Here is a 21298-nt window from a genome sequence, read left to right as displayed (position 1 = left end):
ACAAAGTATTCTTCCGAAAGAAACGCAATTCAAATAAATAAAATCAAATTCTGGAAAATTTATATTAATAAATATATTTAAAATGCTGAGTTCGAAGGAATAAATAGAAAATTTTTAAACAATTATCTGAAGAGACAATGCAACACAAACAATTAAAATAAAAGTATAAAAATTTAAAAATTACCTAAAATAATAACTATGACAAAAAATATATATAAAGAAAACTATTTGAAAAAAAAAATAAACGCTGCACCTTTATTTACGCAGTTCGAATAGGTAAATAGAAATTTTTAAAACAGTTATTCGAAAAAAACATGCAACTTAAACAATTAAAATGAAATTCGAAAAAGTTACTTAAAATAATAAGTTATAATTAAAAATATAATATAAAGAATATTATTTGGAAAAAAGGAACGATGGTGACTTTTTTCCCTCTTTCGGGAAAGGAAACTAGGTTGCCATGTATTAAGAAGTTTGCCAAGTGAACTATTCTTGGCAGAAACTGAAAAAAAGTGCCAACATAAATTTATGAATTTCTCCGTAAATTTTGCTCCAAATTTTACAAAATTTCATACTTAGGCGTAATTTGAGTTGTAGAATTGAAATATGTAAAAAAATTTATATGTTATTTCACAAAAAGTCTGATTTTGTGTCAAAATACCTATGTTAGAATAGTGCTATATATAAATCTAATATATATCCTAAGTCGCGCTTCCGAGACATTTGAATTTTGTCAATCGGCCCAGTAGAACGATAGATATAGCACTGTCCCCCCCCTTTTTTTTTGAGCAGTGTACATTCATATAAAAGTGAAACGAAAAAAACTATATATATATATGTACAGGGTATGCTTTAAATTCGTATTATATAATTTTGAAAATTGTTTGCGAGGAAAATTTAAATAAATAAGAGCATAAATAAAGCATTATATTTAATGCATATAATAATAGAAATAAATTATAAAGCATGAATATAGATCAAATTGGAACAAGAAGCTAAGAAATTGGCAGAAAGGGTAGAAAAAGCATATGGTATTTGAACTCACGGTTAAACCTTAAATTAACCCAAAAGTTAAACCTTGTTGCCATCAGCTTTATCACTAAGCTATCATGATACGGCAATGGTATGCATATTTTGGCTTATAGACATCATCACGTAAATCAATTCTTAAAACTAAATTTTTTGGTCCTATTTCAGTGTGCTATCGTCTAAAAAATTCACCAGAGTTTGTTCTTCAGCTTCTAGTACATTTCTTACAAAAAACATCATCTTTTAAAGTAGTGTTTCGATTGAAGTTAAATGAGCTGCTAAAAATATATTCCATGAGCTTGCAAATTATATGCTAGCCAAAAAGGTGTATTTATAAATAGAGAAATATAAATTTAACATACTCTTTAATGCAGTAGAATATTTAAAAGGCTATCAGATTTAATTTATAATTAACGTTTCTAGTTTTTACCTGTTTCAAAAGAAAAAAATAAATCTTTTAATGCCATATCTGATCTGCTATAGCAGTTTGATATAGTCAGACATTCATTTTCATTAAAGGTAAATGCGTATGCAAAACCAGAAAATAATTGTCAGGACAAATCTTGTTATTTCGTGGACTTGAAATTATAATTTTTGCCGCTGAATTTCTTGAACGCCTGATTTTATCTGCAAACAAGTACTGCAGTTGCAGTTATCTTATTTTACTTATCTTTTTTTAACTAAATTCAGCTGATTGCTGTCTTTTTCAGCACACAGATTTTTTGCTATAATGTTAATTCAGAAATAAGTATTTTTTCGCAAAACATTCTTTCCCTAAGCGAGCGTTCATCACTACTTCTGCCGCCATTAATTTTTGGTGACAGCACCTGATTGCTCCTTTTTTACCCCGTGACCCCAATGCATCCGCAGACATACGGATAGAAGTTGAACATTGTTGAACTCCATCCGTCACTGCACATCGAACGGATTGCAAATGTTAATCAAAGTGAATTCATTCCCTGATTGGAGAAACGCATACGTACCACATACGCAGAAGTGGAAACAGGCCTTTATACGTAAACATATTGAATCACATTGCCACTCATTCCTCTATTTTGCTAATCCTCACAAAGAATTCTTGTTTATGTTTGGATGCTAGTTTCAGGCTCAAAGTTAACATTGAAATAATAATAATAATAATAATAAAGCCATCTTCCCCCTTCCTTAGCCACTCCCCAAAAAAAGGAGCGAGAATGAACACTAATCACCAAAAAGAAAAAAAAAATCTCCTTTTATAGAAGAATCTGCAAAAGCAAGGATTGCCAAATGCTTGCAAGAATCAGAGTCATGGGAGGTTTTTGTAGTGTTGTATTGGCAATTATCATATAACAACAAGTATAAAATGTTACTTGAGATGATTTGGAAAGCTCAGTTTTATAACCATAGAGCATGTCTTGTCTATGTGAAACAAATATGGTGACACAATACTTTACAAAATAACTGTTGACATAATTCCATTGTCCTAAATTGAAAACATTTCTTACAAGCAACCATTTCCATGCTAAATCATTAGCATCTAGGGATATTTTATCTACATAAACGAGTCATTAAATGTATGTTAAGCTTTCTGCATTAAATATCAATTACAAATTTAATGCTATTTGAAGGTTTAAGAATTTAATTCTTAAACAAAAATAAACTACACAAAATACCATCATTTAAGAAATAGTATTTGACATTATCATATCCTAATAATTACAGGATAATTATTACTATTAAGCAAAAATAATCAAACCAGGAGTTTCTTGAGGGAGGGGTTTATGATAGGCTTAAATACAAAAGCTGTCATAATCGTAAGCTGTAAGAGTCAAGAGTAGTTTCTGCCTGTAGTGGCACAGACATTTTGCTTTGATGGTGCAATTTCTTCAGGTCTAAATTCTGCTGTCTGGTGCCTGCCTAGATTCTAAACATTTTTTCGTTCCTAAATTCTAAAAATTTTGCTGCTTGTTGCTTCTCTAAATTCTAAAAATGTTGCCACCCAGTGCAACTGCACTGGCTCTGGTGCCAACCCTGGCTTCTTCACACTTTAAATTATTCAAGATATAGTAAATTACACAAAAATAACTTAAACCATATCTGATTTTTAAATTTTTAAATTTCCAAATTCAGTGAATTTTTATGGCCTGATGAATAAATCATTCCCAAAATCCATATTTATTTTTACTTTTAGTGATAATCATAATAGGAAAATGCATTCTGTCACAATATAATGATAGTTCCAAATGTTTAACAAAATAAATTATGACATACGTTTTCAAGTTTTTCTATTAAATGAAGCACTTTTGTGAAATGTGATACAGATGACTAAATCACACTGCTTCACAGAATTCAATACGTTGAATAATATCATATACTGACTGTGACATTACAAAATGTTGTCACATATTTCACTATGCTTGAGGGGTTTTCCTCTTTCTTATAAAGTTTTGGTTTAAAGATGAAAGTTTGGAACTTCAAAACTAAATCTCTTATACCCCCATTCAATGACTGAACAGGGGTCTCATTGCCAAACAACAAAGTTTATCTTTTGCCTTAACATTTCTCTTTTATTAAGAGAAGATATATAGCAAGCAAATAAATCAATGGAAAACTATGTCTTTCTCTAAAAGAGTCTTACTTCATTTGGATTCTAATCTTCAGATCTGTTTACCTGGACAAGGATTCAAAAACTAAAGTGGCAAAGTCTGTACCTATTTGGGGGCAATTTCTACTAAAATGATAACAGTATCCTGTGATTAATAGTTAGTATAGATCGTCTCATCAAGTGTACACTTCACAAATATTAACAGACTAGTATTAAAAAGCACAAAAATAAAAATACAGTAAATAAGTAATAAGCCAAACCGTTTCAATAAGCTGAGCTGCATCTTGCAGCTTTCTTTCTCGATACTGAATGGCTGTGCTTGCTTTATAATATGTATTTTTCCACTCCTAGTCAATAAAACAAAATTCCACAATTTACAGTTAGAAAGTATATTTAATACTATCTGCATTTTATGACAATTCTATACAGGCAAAAACAATAGCAAACTTACCTCGTAACTTTCTGGAGAAATCTCTGCTACTGCTAAACATAAAGTTCTAAGACCTAAATGAGAAAAATTAATTTTGAAATGTTATTAGTATCTAATATTATTTATTTATGTAAATTAATTTCTCAGCTTTATCCCAAACAGAGTATTAACACTTTAATAAAATGGCATGTTGATTGGTATCTAATTAAAACTTGCTTTACCTAAGAGAGCACCAATGGTGAACCATCTAGATTCTCCTTTGATAGAGGAGAAATTACATAAAATAATTATAGTAAAAGTCCAATTAATCAAGCACCCAACAGCTTGGTATACCTGATGATCTGGTATATGTATATCTGATAGGAGTAATACAGTACAAAAGTCCGAAATCCGGATATGCATTATCCGGAATGATCTAAAATCTGGACCTCAAAACCGCCAACAATGTTTTTCTCGTAGGCTTTACGCATGCGCATTTCATTGCTCTCTCCATGCATAATAAAACATCTGGAGGTTCCTGCTTCTTAATTTCACTTCAACACTAAATAAAATACCTTGTTATTGAAGAAACAATCATTTTAGCATAAATTTGTCTGATCAGTAATTTGGCTCCATTGCTGCATATCTGCTTGGCTCACATCTCAAATGGAAACATTCCATCTGATAGATACATTGTTGATCTGACGCCAACCTGGCGAATTATTATTTATTATACTTTCCTTTCATCACCGCATGTTTATCAAAACATGACAACTTGAGTAATGACTCATGTAGCAATGCCTAAACATTTTTGTTATGTTAGTAACTGAATAATAAAAGACTATGGTAACCTTTTATGTTGACATTACTCTTGGCGATGATTACAGATTTAAGTTAAATGCACTAAAAATGTTGACGAGTAAAAATTTACCAAAAATTTCTCTCCATATGCTAAAAATAGATTTTGCTGATGATACTCATAAACCCATGGATTACATTTAGGGCTATTTGAATTAAGAATAACTAATTTGTTATTCACATAAACTGAGAACCAGCGCCAGGACTTGTATGGCCACGCCACAGAATTTAGGACTCGCAGAGACCGCATCAGGCAATGAGATATCTAGCGCCGTCTCTCAATAAGGCTTAAGTATATGTGGGAATTTATTTATTCAGAACGCTGATAAGCCAGCATGTACAAGAAATATACATAAGTATAATAAATAACTAAACTAAGACAATTCAGGCTTAATTGTCTCAGTGTGAGATAGAAGCGAGATAAAATTTAATGGAAAAACTTGTCAAGGAAGTTTTTTATTGTGATGACAACGCTTCTCAATCATCAACCAATTAATGAATGGTGAAATCTGTAGTATGGTTCTAGATCCAGAAAATACCGCTACTGGTAGTGAAGAAAGTGACAGAGAAGTTATTGAAAATGAGAAAATTTTGATTGACAAGTTAGTCAGAATTCTTGAAACAGCTGTTACAGGACTTCAACAATGTAACTAAACAAGAGATTATGTCTGTCTACAGAATTGAAGAGAAAGTATTAGCAGAAAAAACGAAGCAACTTAAACAACTTACATTGAAAGAAATGTTTCATAAGGTAAACAAATAAGTATTAAGTTTTTTTTTTTTTTTTTTTTTTTTTTTTTTTGTAAAATTTGATACATTTTAGATCATAAATACTTCATTATTCCATAAATCGCGATTTCATATTTTTAATTTTATAATTTCTACATGCCATCTTACTATATTTAAATCTAATATCTGGAAAAATCACAAATCAGGAATCGCCAAAGTCCTGTTGAGTCCGGATTTCAGACTTTGTACTGTATCTGATGAGCTTATGAATATGTCTTTCTAAAATTAATCGGAATTGTTCAGCATTTACTCTGGAGATAGCCTCCTTATCACTGAATGTAATGAGGAAAATTTTATTGAAGAAAACTAAAATGTTACGAGCCTTGCTTAACCACTCTAAACTGGATCCAAAGCGTTTCTTTGAATAATTCTCAAGTCACTTTTTCGAAGAAATTTCATCATTTCATTGATACAATGCCCTCATTCAAAACAGCATTTTATCAATAGTTTCCAGAAAATTAACACACATATGAAATTTAAAGAACATAACAATATAATGGAGAAATAATGAACTAAATATTTCTGCGAATGGTATTTGGTAAAGACATATTCGAACTTTGAAAATTCTTCACACTACATCGATTAGATTCAAAAACAAGAATTCATTAATAATAAAAATCATGTACATTCTGTAGTTTCTCTTCTAATAATGAGTTATCAGTCATTAAATGCATTTGCAGAATTACCCTACACAGAACTTTGTTTAAAGTCTTGCATTCTTCCAATAATATAAATTATGCTTACCAAATTGTTTCTCTGCATTATCTTGATAAGTAATATTTGAAAACTGAGCGATTCAGAAGCGCCAAATTTATACTGTATGTTGAGACACATAAATATCAAAAGAAATTTGGTTATAGCAGAAAAGTCATGCGTATATAATGTTCCAATAAGTACATGTCGTCCTTTACAACTCTTATCTGCAAAAATCCATATATCAATACGAACCATTGTTTATAAAAATACATTCAATTTTAATGATCCAGTAGGAAATGTGTACCACAAAAGACTTAATTGCTCTTTCCCAAATATTTGTGGCAACACTGCTCCAAGACAATAATCAGGATTATTTTGCTCTAACTGTGATGTTCATTTTTTGCCTCTATATCCAATTCTGCAAAATCTTATTACATTCTGAATTTTTTACTTTTCATAAACTTGAAATAAGGCCAAATAATAATCACAACACTGCTCTATATATTCAGCAACTAATATTGTATAAGTCATCCAAGAAGACTATATGTATAGTTTAAATTATCAATTTTGAATTTCCTTTTTCTCAGAACATTATAATAATTCTACAGTTTAATATATTTAATACACAAACCAGTTGCATCTTGCAATAACTTAAACCTTTTTACTATATATTGAGTTTAGGTCTACTAATAATCATATACTGATCAATAAATGTTTAACTATAATAAAAAATTATGTTTCTCATTTTAAAAAAAGTACAACGCACACTGTTTTCTGTTTACCTTAATTTTAGAGCATAGAAAACATTGATTATTACTCTAGGGCATTCTTTTAAGTCTGGTCGACAATTTTTATAGATCAAAAATGAGTATGTTAGTTTGTCCTTTACATTTTAGATAAAGTGATAATCATATATTACACTGAACTTCTTCATCTATATAATGCTTATGCTTTTTTTCCCCTTTTACTTTATAATTACAACTTTAAATAAAATCTAAGCACAAAAAAAAAATATTTGAATGATGATAAAATCTGATTTTCTTAGATGTCCATCTGATAAAGACAACGGTGATGGAGTAAAGACAAAAATTATAACAAAAGTGATACAGACTTGCACGACAAAAGTGCAGATCTGAAAAATCACTAAAGTGACTCAAACAGTTTTATTTTAAGTAGACTATTATAGATGATTGCTAAGACAGTTTCTTAAATATATCTATCAGATAAAGATACTAGTGATGAAAGAAAAGATAATTTTGTCAAGAATGAAGATGACTAGTTGATGAAAATATGGAATGAATAATCACAACAGTGACTCTAAAATAGTCTTATCTTATGATAATTTCACTAAACATGATAATAAAGATAATTTCTAAATTAGTTATATGATGAAAACAATATCTAATAGTCGTGAGAAAAAAAGAAGGCAACAATTTTATCAAGAATGATTAACGCTTGCATGACATAAATGTGGAAATGAATAATCAGAATAGTCTCAGTAAAACAGTCTTACCTTTCTAACATTATTAGCAATGATAATGACCAATTTCTAAATTACATCCCTTGGAAATATTAACAGATGAAATGATGATGATTTTAGCAAAAATAGTGAAGACTTACATAAGTAAAAGATGGCAATGAAAATAATTTTTTAGTTCTATCAGCTGAGCTGAAGACAGTAATGCCATAAACCAGCGGTTCTCAACTTTTTGACTAAAGCATACCATCTACAAAACATACAAAAATTGAAATCCTTTAAGTACCACTACTCTTGAACAAAGCTCAGATCGCAAAATTTATGAGTGTTAGAGAAAAAACTTAATCAGGATGTTGGGGTTTTAATTTTTGAATTTAATAGTTAAAAATACTTTGCTTCTTGCGTACCACCTATTTTTCTCTTGTATACCACTGGTTGAGAACCCCTTGCATAGACAGATAAAAGTTTTGTTAGAGAGATGGATTCAGTGACAGAAATAGTCAATTCAAAAATTACAGCAGTGATTCTGAAACAACTTATCTCAAGGTGACTAAAGCGACTTAACTGATAATAATTATGATAATTTCTTAGTTAATTTAACACAATCTTAAAATATGAAAAAAAATTACAACAATTTTGAAAGCAACACCTTCCCTCCCCACCCAAAAAGGGAGTATTTTAAATAAATGATCAAAACTAAAATGAATGGCAAAGGACATTTTTGAAGCAATTAAATTTTCCTAAAAATAATCAATACTAGGGTTACTAATAAAATAATGATATGCATTAATTTAAACATCAGACAGATGCATACATTTCTGCTAACCTGGTACTAAAAATGATATCTAAAACTTTTATTGTAAAACTCAAAAATAAAACTACTTTTCATACCATTGCTAGCAAATTCTTTAAGATGCTCCAGTGTTATTTCCTTGTATTGTTGATGATCTCCAAGCCTTTCATAAATAACAGTATCCTAAAATTACAAGAACATATATGTAACATAAAAGATATATAAAAGATAAATTATAATTTAAATTAGCAATAGCCCCTTAATGTTTGAGTATTTCTCCTCTGTATTCTAAAAATAGTAAGCTTTTTCTGCACTGCATCATTTCGAGACTAATCCATGTCATATGACTCCTACATAGCACTGGTGATGTAAATGGAACTAAAACTCAAACAGCCAACAATAATTTTACAGCGATATTAATTATCTGATCAAATGCATTGAGAACTGAAACTAACTCATTCTGAAATTAAATTTCAACCTGAACACAATGCACTTGCTTTCTACACTTTGACCTAGTTGGGTTGCATCTTGCTGCTCTCTGCTTACTGAAAAAGCTATCAAAAGTGTTAACATATTGAAATAAATACAAGTAGTGTGCCAAGTTGTTTATGGCCGCAACATGTTTACTAAATTAAAAATAAGATTTAATCTGCCTCGGCTGCCAGTATCCATTATGGATCAGCATTCTAGGCAATCAAAATTCGTGCAATCAGATTCAATGTTCTACGCTCTATGCCATCAATATTGCGAAGTGCTTTAATTACATATATAAACACTCAATATAGTTATTGACTGATGCTTCTTGTATTTAACAATAATAAGCTATACATTTTAAAATTTTTCATGATTAAAAAATATCTCTTAGGCTCAGAATCTATACCATTAATATGGTTAACTTTTTATTTATTTTCATTTACAATGCCCTAAGGTCAGGTTTGCATATAAATGAATATATTTAGTATTTCAGTTTAAATTATTGGTGTGTTAATTAGTAACTTTATTACATAATTAATTTTTCAATTACAAATCTTTGCCTCAATTTAAATCAATGGCCTTCAAACAATGCCACAGGCTAAGGTGCTCTTATATATAAGGCACACGAGATATCCCAGAAGAACTGAAAGAGGATAGGGTAAAAAAGGGGGGGAAGAAAAGCTTTTTTGACAAAAAAAAAGGGGGGAAAGCTTTCTTATCTAACAAGATCAACATCTCCTTCAGAAATTACCCAGGGTTCATAGCCACATTTTAGTTAAAAAAATAAGCACCTATAAGCACTTTTCAAGCACATTTTAAGAAAAAAAATAAGCACCTGTCTAATTACATCATACACAACTGCATAACCTTGAAAATTAGAATCGTAATTTAAAATAAGTGAAATGAAGTACTTATTAAGAGAGAATAAGCATTACCTCAACCATGGAAAATAATTACTTATTTTTTTTAATTTTAAATAATAGTTCAATTTACAGAACTAGTTTACTATGAGAGAAAAAAAAATCTATGAAGAACTAAACTATATTACAAGATTTAATGATGAAATTTCAGTTCAAAATAGAGAAAATAAATAATAATAAGGCATATTTATTGTATTCGTTTGGAAACTCATAATAAATACAATTTATTTTTCCACTCATATTGATATTTAAATAATTTAAATCTAAATTCTGAACATTTTCTAAATTTTCATTGTATATCAGTTTTATCTTAACAAAAATTGCAAGCAAAGTAATTTAAGTAAAAAAGAGGAACATTTCTGAAATCAAAAGACAGAATTTTGCTTCATGCAGCCATCTTTAACAGTAAAAGCTTAACTAACCCGCATACTTGGAATTGGCGAATATTCGGACAGTCGAGCATAACTTGAAGGAGCGCAGTGGGGGAGGGGGGGTAGACTGCAGCCGCTCTTCAGACTTTTCCACTAATAAATGCTTTTGACATTTCAATATGTGCATCATATAAAAATAAACCAACGGAACTAAAAAATATTCTTCTTAGCAAGCACAGTAAAACTCTTTCAGTTAGTAAGTAAGTGTTCATAAACAAATCTCGGACTGAACATCAAAATTAATTATCTCTGCAAAATATCGTAAACGTTATTGCACAATATGTGCGCTGTAATTCTTCCCTAAGTGATATTATGCAATTGGAATCAACAACTGCCACTATTGGAAGAATAAAGAACTAAATAACTGGGGTGTTTTTCATTCTAATTTTAACATTTCCGGAACAGAATCATTCTTCGCTTGGGTTGGTAGACCACAGAACTTTTAGTCCTATTCAATCCAGATTGGAAAGTAACCAAAAAAAAAGTCCGTTGCTTGTTTTGCAGCGAACTGTAACAGTTTCAATATTCAAGATTTTGCGGAGAAAAGGAAGACCTCCCAACCTTCGTACTGAAAAATATATTGGCCCAAAAAATGAAATTATTTTGACTATTTGATTACTTTTCCTTTATTTAAGCCATTCCAAATATTATTCCTTAGATAGCTAATCTGTGTTAAAACACAACCATTTTTGAAAGTTTACTATACTTCAGCAGTTACTGCAACTATGTTATTATAAACATTCACACATATGCTCATAATATAAGCATAACGATCATAATAAACACGAATATGAACTGACCAAGCAGAACGAGAATGCAAATTTTTAAGATCTTGATAGAAATTCAAACGTGTGTAGTATTTGGGTGGAAGGAAAAGAATGCCGAATGTACCGGAATTTTCTACTGCTTTCGCAATTCTTTGACCAATAGAACGACGGGCACCTGTCTGTACTCTTCGCGCACACCAAAGGTTATGTTAATGCAAAGAAAGGGAAAAAAGCTATTTCCAAGAGTATGACTCCCCATCTGATATTCCATATTAAGAAGAAAATTTGTTTATTTAGTTTCAGCTTTGATGCGCGGAAAAATAGTGCGTTCATTAAAAAAAAAAAAGCACTAAAAGCAAAAAATAAGCACTAAAAACACAAAAATAAGGACTTTAAAGAAAAAGTAAGCACCTATAAGGGCCTTTATATTTTATTTTCAAATATAAGGACTTATAAGCACTTATAAGGACCGCTACAAACCCTGTTACCTGTGTTACCCACCACATGCAGATAATATTTAGAGCTATATGTATACCTAAAATATAACCGTTTTTGTATTCCTGACCAATTTTTAAAATTTGTCTGAGATCTTTTGAATCACTCTGCATACTACAACCTAGTTCAGTTTTTCTGATATGAAATACTGACGTCAAACATTCTAATAAAATAAAATTAATAAATACTGATAAATAATGGTAAAATGAAGACAAAAATTGAAAATCACAATGAACTTACAGCTCCTTTACAATACAGCTTGATCTTTCCATTGGGCGTCCTGACAATTACTGACATACGCTTTCGATCACTAAAAAAAGATATTTCATTTAAATTTCAGATATTTAAAAGAAAAAAGATAGTAACAAAAACACAACTTGCAACGTGATCCTTCACACTTCACACATGTCAAAAAATGATTTATTAAAAAAACACTGAACATTTTGCAAAATATCACAGATGCTTAAAATGTTGAGTAATACATTTGTCTGCATCCATATTTAGCTTTTTAAGGATATTTCGAATACCGATTTCTCTATATGATATTAAACTTCCTTACTAAATTTAGAAAAAAGACTTTTCCACAACTGGACACCTTCATAACACTGCCTTAAAAATGGTGTAAACATCTGCAGGAAAATTAATCAGTGTAGATCACTGCAGTAGTATTGAAAAATCAGAAACTTCTAAGCAGGGTACCACAACAAATTGACTGAATAGTGAACAGTTTAGTGAATGCCACTGAAAGAGCTTTTCAGCTAGCCCATTTTCTTGCCAAAAATTGAATTTAAGCCTAAAGTACCATAACCAGTGATCATGGCTCACAGATTTCAGCATTTAATGTTGCCCATTTAAAAAAAAAAAAAAAAAAAAAAAAGCATAACACATTAATTTTGGATTGCAATAACACAACTGACTTGTGCTTGGCATAAATTTTAGTCAAGACTGTTGATTTCGAAGACAAAGCAGGTACAGGTCTCTGTTTTCATTAGGAGCAAAGACATCTGCAATGAAAAGAAAGCCCCGGTTGTATTTATACCCAAAAGGAGTAAGTGAACGAGAAAGTAGCGCCATCCAATTCACTGTGATTTTCTTGAAGCTTTTCACATTCACAGAGTTTTATCTTGTTTAGTTAATGATTTTAATTCCAGGCCAGTTTTTCCTAATACTTTTAGAATTCTATTAACTTAATTTTTCAACTTTTATTACTATTTCTGTCAACAGATGACGCTACTGTTTCATTTGCTTTAATCCTTTTGGGTATGATTATGATTTTCCCTTCGATGTAGATTTGTTCGCTCCTGATGAAGAAAGACCTGGACCTGTTTGTCCTCGATATCTTGTGTTGAACATAGAGTCTTGTCTAACCTCTACGTTCAACACAAGGCTGTTGCTTTGCTTAATTTTATGTTTTACTATAGTGTGTTTATCTTCTGTTTTCACAACTGAGCATGGTTTGCGAAGTAAAAAACGTGAATTTAAGAAACAGGCCTCACTTTTTCAATACAATATCTCAGAGATGTTCTCCTTGGTAAAGACGGCATTGTTGCTGTGTCCTAGGTAGATTTGCGAAGACACAGCATTGAGACTCTTGTATAATATTCACAATATCCCAACAAATTGTAATTTTAAGCTACTGATGAATGAAAACTTGAGTTTTTTAATATCCTTATTAAAAAAGTCTACTGCATTGGTTGAGTAACTTTTCCTTGATCAATTGACAGCTCTTGTTCAATTCCCCGGACCTTATTTCAACAAAATTTTTATACACATATTTGCAAGGTCAGGTTTCTATCTACATGCTATCTAACATTAATAACCTTAAAATGTAATAGATGAGAAAATTCAATATATATCCCTACTTGTCAATAGATTGTGAGTTATATAGGATACTCTAAGTAAGGTCATGACAAGTGTACTCGGGAGAAGCAGCAATGCTTTGATTGCCAGGAAAAACACCTCCAAGATGTTATATTGAAGAAATGAGACATGCTTACGACCTGATACAATCTCGTTCAGTTGTATTTATTGCTACATACAATAACTGTGTTATTTAGCCGGTGGTCTCAAACTGGTGGCACCCAAAGTAATTTTATGCAGCCCCAAATACATTTGTTGTTGTTGCAAATAATATTATATTTGTTGCATGGATTTCAAGATTTTAATTATTTGAAGTCTGAGTTTATATTATTTTTATTATCATTATATACTATTATGAAAAATGCCTCAGAAAAATCTACAGATATAGCTAACTAACTAGAAGTATAATATAAATCTTATTGAAAGATTTTGAAGACACAGATTTTATTTACTTTTATCCATACTTCAGTCAAAAAATAAATAAGCTCAGTCACAAATAATTGCTTTATTTACGAGTATATTGCTATGAAATGTACAGGCTCAGTAAGATGACTTCCCCGCAAAGCAGTTTTAAGGTTGCCATAAAATGGCAAGGGAAGGCGGGGTTGCCATATTTGGCGAGAAATCGCCCATTCGGCGACATTTGGCTACAAAATTGGCGATATACCATGGACGATTGGAGAACCTTCTTTAACGAATTCTTACCGGTTTAGCCCAGAATGTCCTTGAACAAAGGCGGAAAGCTATATGAACCCTGATGGACGCAGTCAGTAAGTGTGCGTTTCTCATCAAGTGAGTGTGTCTCGTCTAGCGAGTCAATCCCTGCGGAGGCGATCACGTTGACAGCTGACAGCGAGTGGGTCGTCGAATGCACCGAAAGAATCTCGTAGTGTATCGTGGTTAGTGCATCGTCGAGAGAGCATGTTGAGCTCCAAAACAACTGAACCGAGAGTCAGGAGCTGTGCTCTGTGTGTCGTTGAGTGCATTGCAAGTTGTAGCGCGGAGAGTCTCGAGAGTACATGGAGTTCTGAGAACGACCAAGCAGAGTCGGATGCTTTGCAGGAAGCTGTCTCCACCGTTATTGCCAGACAGTGTGAAGGCTGTGTCGTTGATTGTTCCAACATGTTTATAGTAATTCATCGACGACTGTAAAACGTGTTTTGGAGCTGTCCTGACAATACTGACTAATAAAGAGTGTTTTGATACTTCATCACGTAGTGTCATCATTATTCACTCCAAATCTATGAACCCCGTACGAACGTGAAGGAAGAAAATAACGTAACAATTCGTGTCAGAAGTGGGACTGAAAAACATAACAATATGTATATGAGAACAGCCCTTTTTCATAGCTGAAAATTAGTAAGAAAAAACCCTATGACCAATGAGTATCTGTAATATGGGATAAGATAATTTATAGCAATTTCTCTCAAAGAACGTTTTCAGAATTGAAATGCCATCAACAGTCAAGCTGTAGTAAGAAATAAAAAAAGTGTATAATTATTTACACACAACCATTAGATTAGATTATTAGTTTAGATTGCTAACATTATATTTTTATTAGATTAGATTATTATTTAGATTTTTATTTATGCATCGAAGAAAAGGTTGATAAATGAGAGAAAGAGACCAATGTTTATTCTCAAGTTTTGTCCCACCTGGAAAATTTGAAAAGAACTCATTTATGAAAAGAATTCATTTAATATTAATGAAAACTTGAAATGTTTCCATAATTTATTCCTTTTTAGTTTAAATTAAATTATTCAAGGATTAATTAAACATGTTAGAATTATGTTAAATAAATGCCAGTCTGAAATTTATTTGTATTTAGCTATCAGTATCAAAACTAAATGTTCATAATTCGTTCATTTTTAATTTAAATTAAACTTAATTATTTGATGATTTATTAAACACGTTAGAATTATGTTAAATAAATGCCAGTCTTAAATTTATTTACATTTAGCTATCAGTATATTTGAATAACAAAATTATATCCAACAAAAATGTCTTGCAAGTAGCAAATTTTCAGATAAAAAATAAATATAAATCTGTATCTTTTTCCTTTCCAATATTATTATTGTTTATGTCTATTTTTATAAATATTTAAAATAGTGGAATTTAAAATAGTTTTATTTTGTTATTAAAAAATTAGATTGTCAGCTGTTCTTAAATTGTGCATTCAGCGGTCATGCAATCTGAGGTTGAGACCACTGATCTAGCCAACATTGAAAACGGGTAACAGTAAATGCACACCCTGTATTTGTCTGCTTGCAAGTTGCGATTTAAAAGGTATCGCACTTCTTATTAATGTGCAAATATTTACTGGTTGCATAAGCCAGTTCTTATTCATCCATTTATAAGAGCTTAATGGTCTTATAAATGATAAATAAGATGCAGTTTATATTACACTTAATATACTGAGTTATCCAAAGTAACAGAAAAAGTAAAAACTTAATAATTTTAAAACTACATAACGTAGCATGATGAATTTTGCATAAAAATACATAGAAAGACGTGGGATTTAAAAAAAAAAAAATTTCAATGATGGACTGGTGTTTCATATAAAATCACATGATGATCATTCAGTATCATTATCAAAACATATAAAAAAAATAAACATGTACAATAACTGAAATCAGCTGATTTCAAGAGATGTCATGGATCCACAAAATGAGCTTTAACAGACGAAAAATGATGAGGACTGGCTGCTAAAAATTGTATGGATTAAGAAGGCACATTTTGTGTAAAGGAATTGTAAATGAACACAACTGCCTTGTTTGCATGAAAGAGAACACACATGTAATTGTGGAAACTCCTTTACCTGAGCCAAAAAGTACAGCATGGGGCAGGTTCACTGCATCATTCATTACATATATACAGTGTAAGTCGTTAATTCGGACACCCATAATCCGGAATGATCTATAATCTGGACCTCAAAGCTACAAACTTTCTCATGCGCGTAAGACCTTTGTGGCTGCGCTTATGCATGTGCGCATGCTCATAATATGTTTAGGCATGCGCGTTTAATGTATAACGGATGGTATAAGCTAAGCTAAAATTATCTAATTCAGTTAATGTTGCAGATTGCATTGTTATTTAACCTTTGAATTGGATCCGGCTTATTATTTTTTGCAGACTGTTAGAGCAATTTTATAAAAGTAAGCTTGAACTTTTGATTAAGTCAGATAGAATTTCCGATGCTGGAACTCCCAAAGGATCTACAAAGCGAAAGTATGTTTCGATGTCCATCAAACAAAAAGTGGAATTGCTGCAAGAAATGGATAAAGGCATATCCTTTGTTTCTCTAACCATTCCGAAATCTGTTTATCAATTTCACGCTGCTCTGCGGCGGGGGGATGGATCGACGCAATGAATTGGAAGTTGATCTGTCAGCACTATCCTCAACTTCAGGGCAGATGTTTTGATTTTATTTGGTTTATAATTCCTTACTAAATGTAGTATTTCATCTCGATGTACTCCGTCTTTGATATGATTTAAATCATATTCCTCGTCATTATAATTCGCTTCTGATAGTGAAGAAAGTGACACAGAGGTTATTGAAAATGAAAAAAATTCGATTGACAAATTAGTCAGTATTCTCGACACAGCAATTATAGGACTTGAACAACGGAACTTTGTAACTGAACAAGAAATTATGTCTGTTTATAGAATTAAAGAGAAAGCATTATCACATAAAACAAAGCAACTTAAACAACTTACATTGAAAGAAATGATTAGTAAAGTAAACAAATAAATATTAAGCTTTTTTTTTTTTTTTTTTTTTTTTTTTTTGTAAATTTTGATATTTTTTAGATCATAATTGTTCTTTATTTCATAAATTACGGTTTCATACTTTTAATTTTATAATTTCTGCATGCCATCTTGCCAGATTTAAACTGATGATCTATAATCCAGAAAAATCGATAATCCGGAATCGCCGAAGTCCTGACGAGTCTGGATTAATGACTTTTGACTGTATTTTCCTTTGAGGAAGTCCACGGTAATACATTTCAAACTCTTTTGACCACAGCGTAGCATTATTTAGTGCTTTTAAGAGGCAGAACTATTCCCTCCATGCAAGAGAAACAACTACTCCATAGTGTAACATTCACGTAAGATGGAGTATCTATATACAGGCCCATACCAGCAACAGTTATGATTGACTTTTGACAATAACCATTTTCTCAGTTCATCTTTACTATATGAATAGCCACAAAGGTCCCCCAAACCTTACACCTTGTAACTTTTGGTTATGGGATTACTTGAAGTCAGAGGTGTACAGAGGTCAGCCAGTGTTACTGGCCACACTGAAAGTTATTCATCATCCTGAGGCACAAATTACCCCTCTTTCCTGTGTAGAATGTCGTGCCATGTGTGAAGGCCACCCTCATGAAAATGACTATTACACTGAAAATGTGTAATGCTAACCACAAACTGTGTTGTGCCATTGTAGGAACTTCTGGCATAACTGAAGCACCACCTGTCATTCAGAAACATAATTATTTTGGCAATAAAATCTTTCATGTTGAAAAGAAATGTGTTTTTCTATACATATCAATGAAAACTGTATCATGCTAAAAATTAGTAATTTTTTTTCTTTCCTGTTACTTTAAATTATGCAGTCATCATTTTCAGAACAATTTTTATATTGGGATTAAAGTTAAACAAAGTTTTACCTTGTGAACTCTAACACGTTCAATACTTCATACTTTTCCTCAACACCCAGCTGTTAAAAGAAAAGAGGGATTAAGCAAGTAGCACCATATTAGCAGGAAAAGAAGGGAAAAAAAAAATTAATATAATGTAAAATCACATGATTTTTTTCAGCAAACATTTTATTACTATTAAAATGAAATAAACATATATAAGAGGAAAAAAACACTCACAAATCTTTTATTTTCACAATTCAGAACCATCTTAGCAGGTAGGTAATTTATTACAACATAAAATCCAATGGCTATCTGCCTTTGATAAGGACTTTCTAAACAAAACTGATTTTTTATTAGCATTATACAGAATGTGTTTAAAAGAAGAAGTGACAAACTTTAAAATTGCAAAAGAGCAAGGAAGTGAGGTACTACAAATAAAGAAGTCACTCGGGGCTTAATTTATAAAATTAGAAGTTTCGGAGCCCTATGGAAGACTGTGAGGAAGGAAAGAGAAAACAAATAATAATAATAAATCTGAAGGCTTTCAGATTTTACATTACACCCAAAGAGGTGTTTTTCTAACGTTTTTTGTGTTACCTTTATTTTTTAAATATCATGTTCTTCACACTTAAACCATAAAATTCAGTTTAACAGCAATATCGCAAAATAATTTTAAAATCAGCATAGCTTTAGAATTTCTGATAGACAGGCTTGCGCTCTGGAGGTAAAAATGTTTTTTCTGTATAGTGTTGCCATTGCTCGCTTTGAAATTGTTCAGTTTGTTAATCAAAAATTCATTAAGGTTTTACAAAATATGAAATAGATAATAAAACAAAATTGAAATTTTAAATTTGGGCTTCCAGGATTTGTAAATGTTGTAAATTTGGAAATGCTCAATATTCAAAATTTGATGGCTCTAGGTACTGTTTTTTTATCACAATGCGAAAAACATACATACATTTACCCATATTCTTTATTATTCAATTTCATTAAATATAATACAGGGCTCTGATATTTGGTGGAACCAATTTGAAAAGTGAACCGAGATTTACAGTGAACCAACACAAAATGCCAAAACGACATTAATAGTCCTTCTGGGCAAATTGCCCCTTTGGACTAATAAATAAATAAAATAACTAAAAATTAAAATAATTCAATAATCATTAGATTCATTTTCATTTATTTAATTATTTAAATAATAAATTTAAATTAAGAAAAATGTAAAGAGATAAAGAGAAATCTAATACATTATTAAATTCAACTTAAATAGTTAAATAGAAAAAAAAAGTATTGGACCTTGCCTTATTTGGGGCATCAGCTGGAATTACAATTACTCTTAGATGCTAAGAAGCAGCTCAGCTGATCTCCATCTGAGTTTAAGCTCTGATTATATATATAATGTACTATTCCAAGAAATGGCAGGTACAACTCTTTTACAATGAGAGGGAAAAAACTATGCAGAACTAAACTATATTACAAGATTTAATGATGAAATTTTGGTTCAAAATATAGAAAAAAATTAATAATAAGGCATATTTATTGTATTTGCTTGGAACCTAATAATAAATACAATTTATTTTTCCACTCATATTGATATTTAAATAATTTAAATCTAAATTCTGTACATTTTCTAAATTTTCATTGTATATCAGTTTTCCCTTAACAGATATTGCAAGCAAAGTAATTTAAGTAAAAAAGAGGAATATTTCTGAAATCAGAAGACAGAAATTTGCTTCATGCAGTCATCCTTTAACAGTAAAAGCTCAACTAACCTGCATACTTGGAAATTGGCCAATATTCGGACAGTCGAGCGTAACTTGAAAAAGAGGAGTGGAGGGGGGGGTGTAGATTGTAGCCGCTCTTTACATTTTTCCACTAAATAAATGCTTTTGACATTTCGATATGTGCATCATATAAAAATAAACCAATGGAACTGAAAAATATTCTGCTTAGCAAACACAGTAAAACTCTTTTAAGTGTTCATAAACAAATCTCAGACAGAACATCAAAATTAATTATCTCTGCAAAATATCACAAAACTTATTGTGCAATACGAGTGCCGTAATTCTACCCTATGTGATATTACGCAATCGGAATCAACAGCATCAAAATTAATTTAATTCTACCCTATGTGATATTACGCAATCGGAATCAACAGCTGCGGGTATTGGGAGAATAAAGAAGTAAATAACTGGGGTGTTTTTCATTCTAATTTTCAACAGACGGCGTTAAATTTCCCGAATAAAATCATTCTTCGCTTGGGTTGGTAGACCGCAGAACTTTTAGTCCTATTCAATCCAGATTGGAAAGTAACAAAAAAAAAAAAAAAAAAAAAAAAAAAAATAGTCCGTTGCTTGTTTTACAGCGAACTGTAACAGTTTCAATATTCAAGATTTTGCGGAGAAAGGAGAGAACCTCCCAATATTCGTACTGTATAATGTATTGGTGAAAAAAATGAAATTATTTTGACTATTCGATTACTTTCCCTTTATTTAAGCCATTCCAAATATTATTCCTTAGATAGCTAATCTGTGTTAAAACACAACCAATTTTTGGAAGTTTACTATACTTCAGCAGTTACTGCAACTATGTTATTATAAACATTCATACATATGCTCATAATAAAAGCATAACGATCATAATAAACACGAATATGAACTGACCAAGCAGAACAAGAATGCAAATTATTAAGATCTTGATAGAAATTAAAGCGTAATATTTGGGTGGGAGGGAAAGAATGCCAAATGTAACGGAATTCTACTGCTTTCACAATTCTTTGACCAATAGAAGGACGGGCACCTGTCTGTACTCTTTGTGCACACCAAAGGTTATGTTAATGCAGAGAAAGGGGGAAAAGCTATTTCTGGGAGTATGATTCACCATTTGACATTCCATATTAAGAAGAAAAGTTGTTTATTTAGTTTCGGCTTTGGTACCGAGAAAAAGAAAAATAGCGCGTTCATTAAAAAAAAATCACTAAAAGCAAAAAATAAGCACTAAAAACAAAAAAATAAGAGCTTTAAAGAAAACGTAAGCACCTATAAGGGCCTTTATATTTTATTTTCAAATA

General features: G+C 31.0%; 1 protein-coding gene across 1 annotated transcript in view; it reads right to left on the bottom strand.

The window, feature by feature from the left end:
- Positions 1-21298, bottom strand: part of ATP8A (ATPase phospholipid transporting 8A1) — a 242488-nt gene that overhangs the window by 137383 nt on the left and 83807 nt on the right. Inside the window, exons 18-22 of the mRNA XM_085821693.1 lie at positions 18256-18305; positions 11963-12032; positions 8734-8818; positions 4065-4117; positions 3874-3960 (exon numbers count right to left, since the gene is read on the bottom strand). Coding sequence (XP_085677819.1) covers positions 3874-3960; positions 4065-4117; positions 8734-8818; positions 11963-12032; positions 18256-18305 — 345 coding nt within the window. The remainder of the gene's footprint in view (positions 1-3873; positions 3961-4064; positions 4118-8733; positions 8819-11962; positions 12033-18255; positions 18306-21298) is intronic.

Source organism: Stegodyphus dumicola, chromosome 1 (genome assembly GCF_044657685.1).
Source record: "Stegodyphus dumicola isolate Sdum_Otavi_A_Nest chromosome 1, ASM4465768v1".
Classification (NCBI taxonomy): Eukaryota; Metazoa; Arthropoda; class Arachnida; order Araneae; family Eresidae; genus Stegodyphus; species Stegodyphus dumicola.
This window is presented reverse-complemented; position numbering and strand designations above follow the sequence as displayed.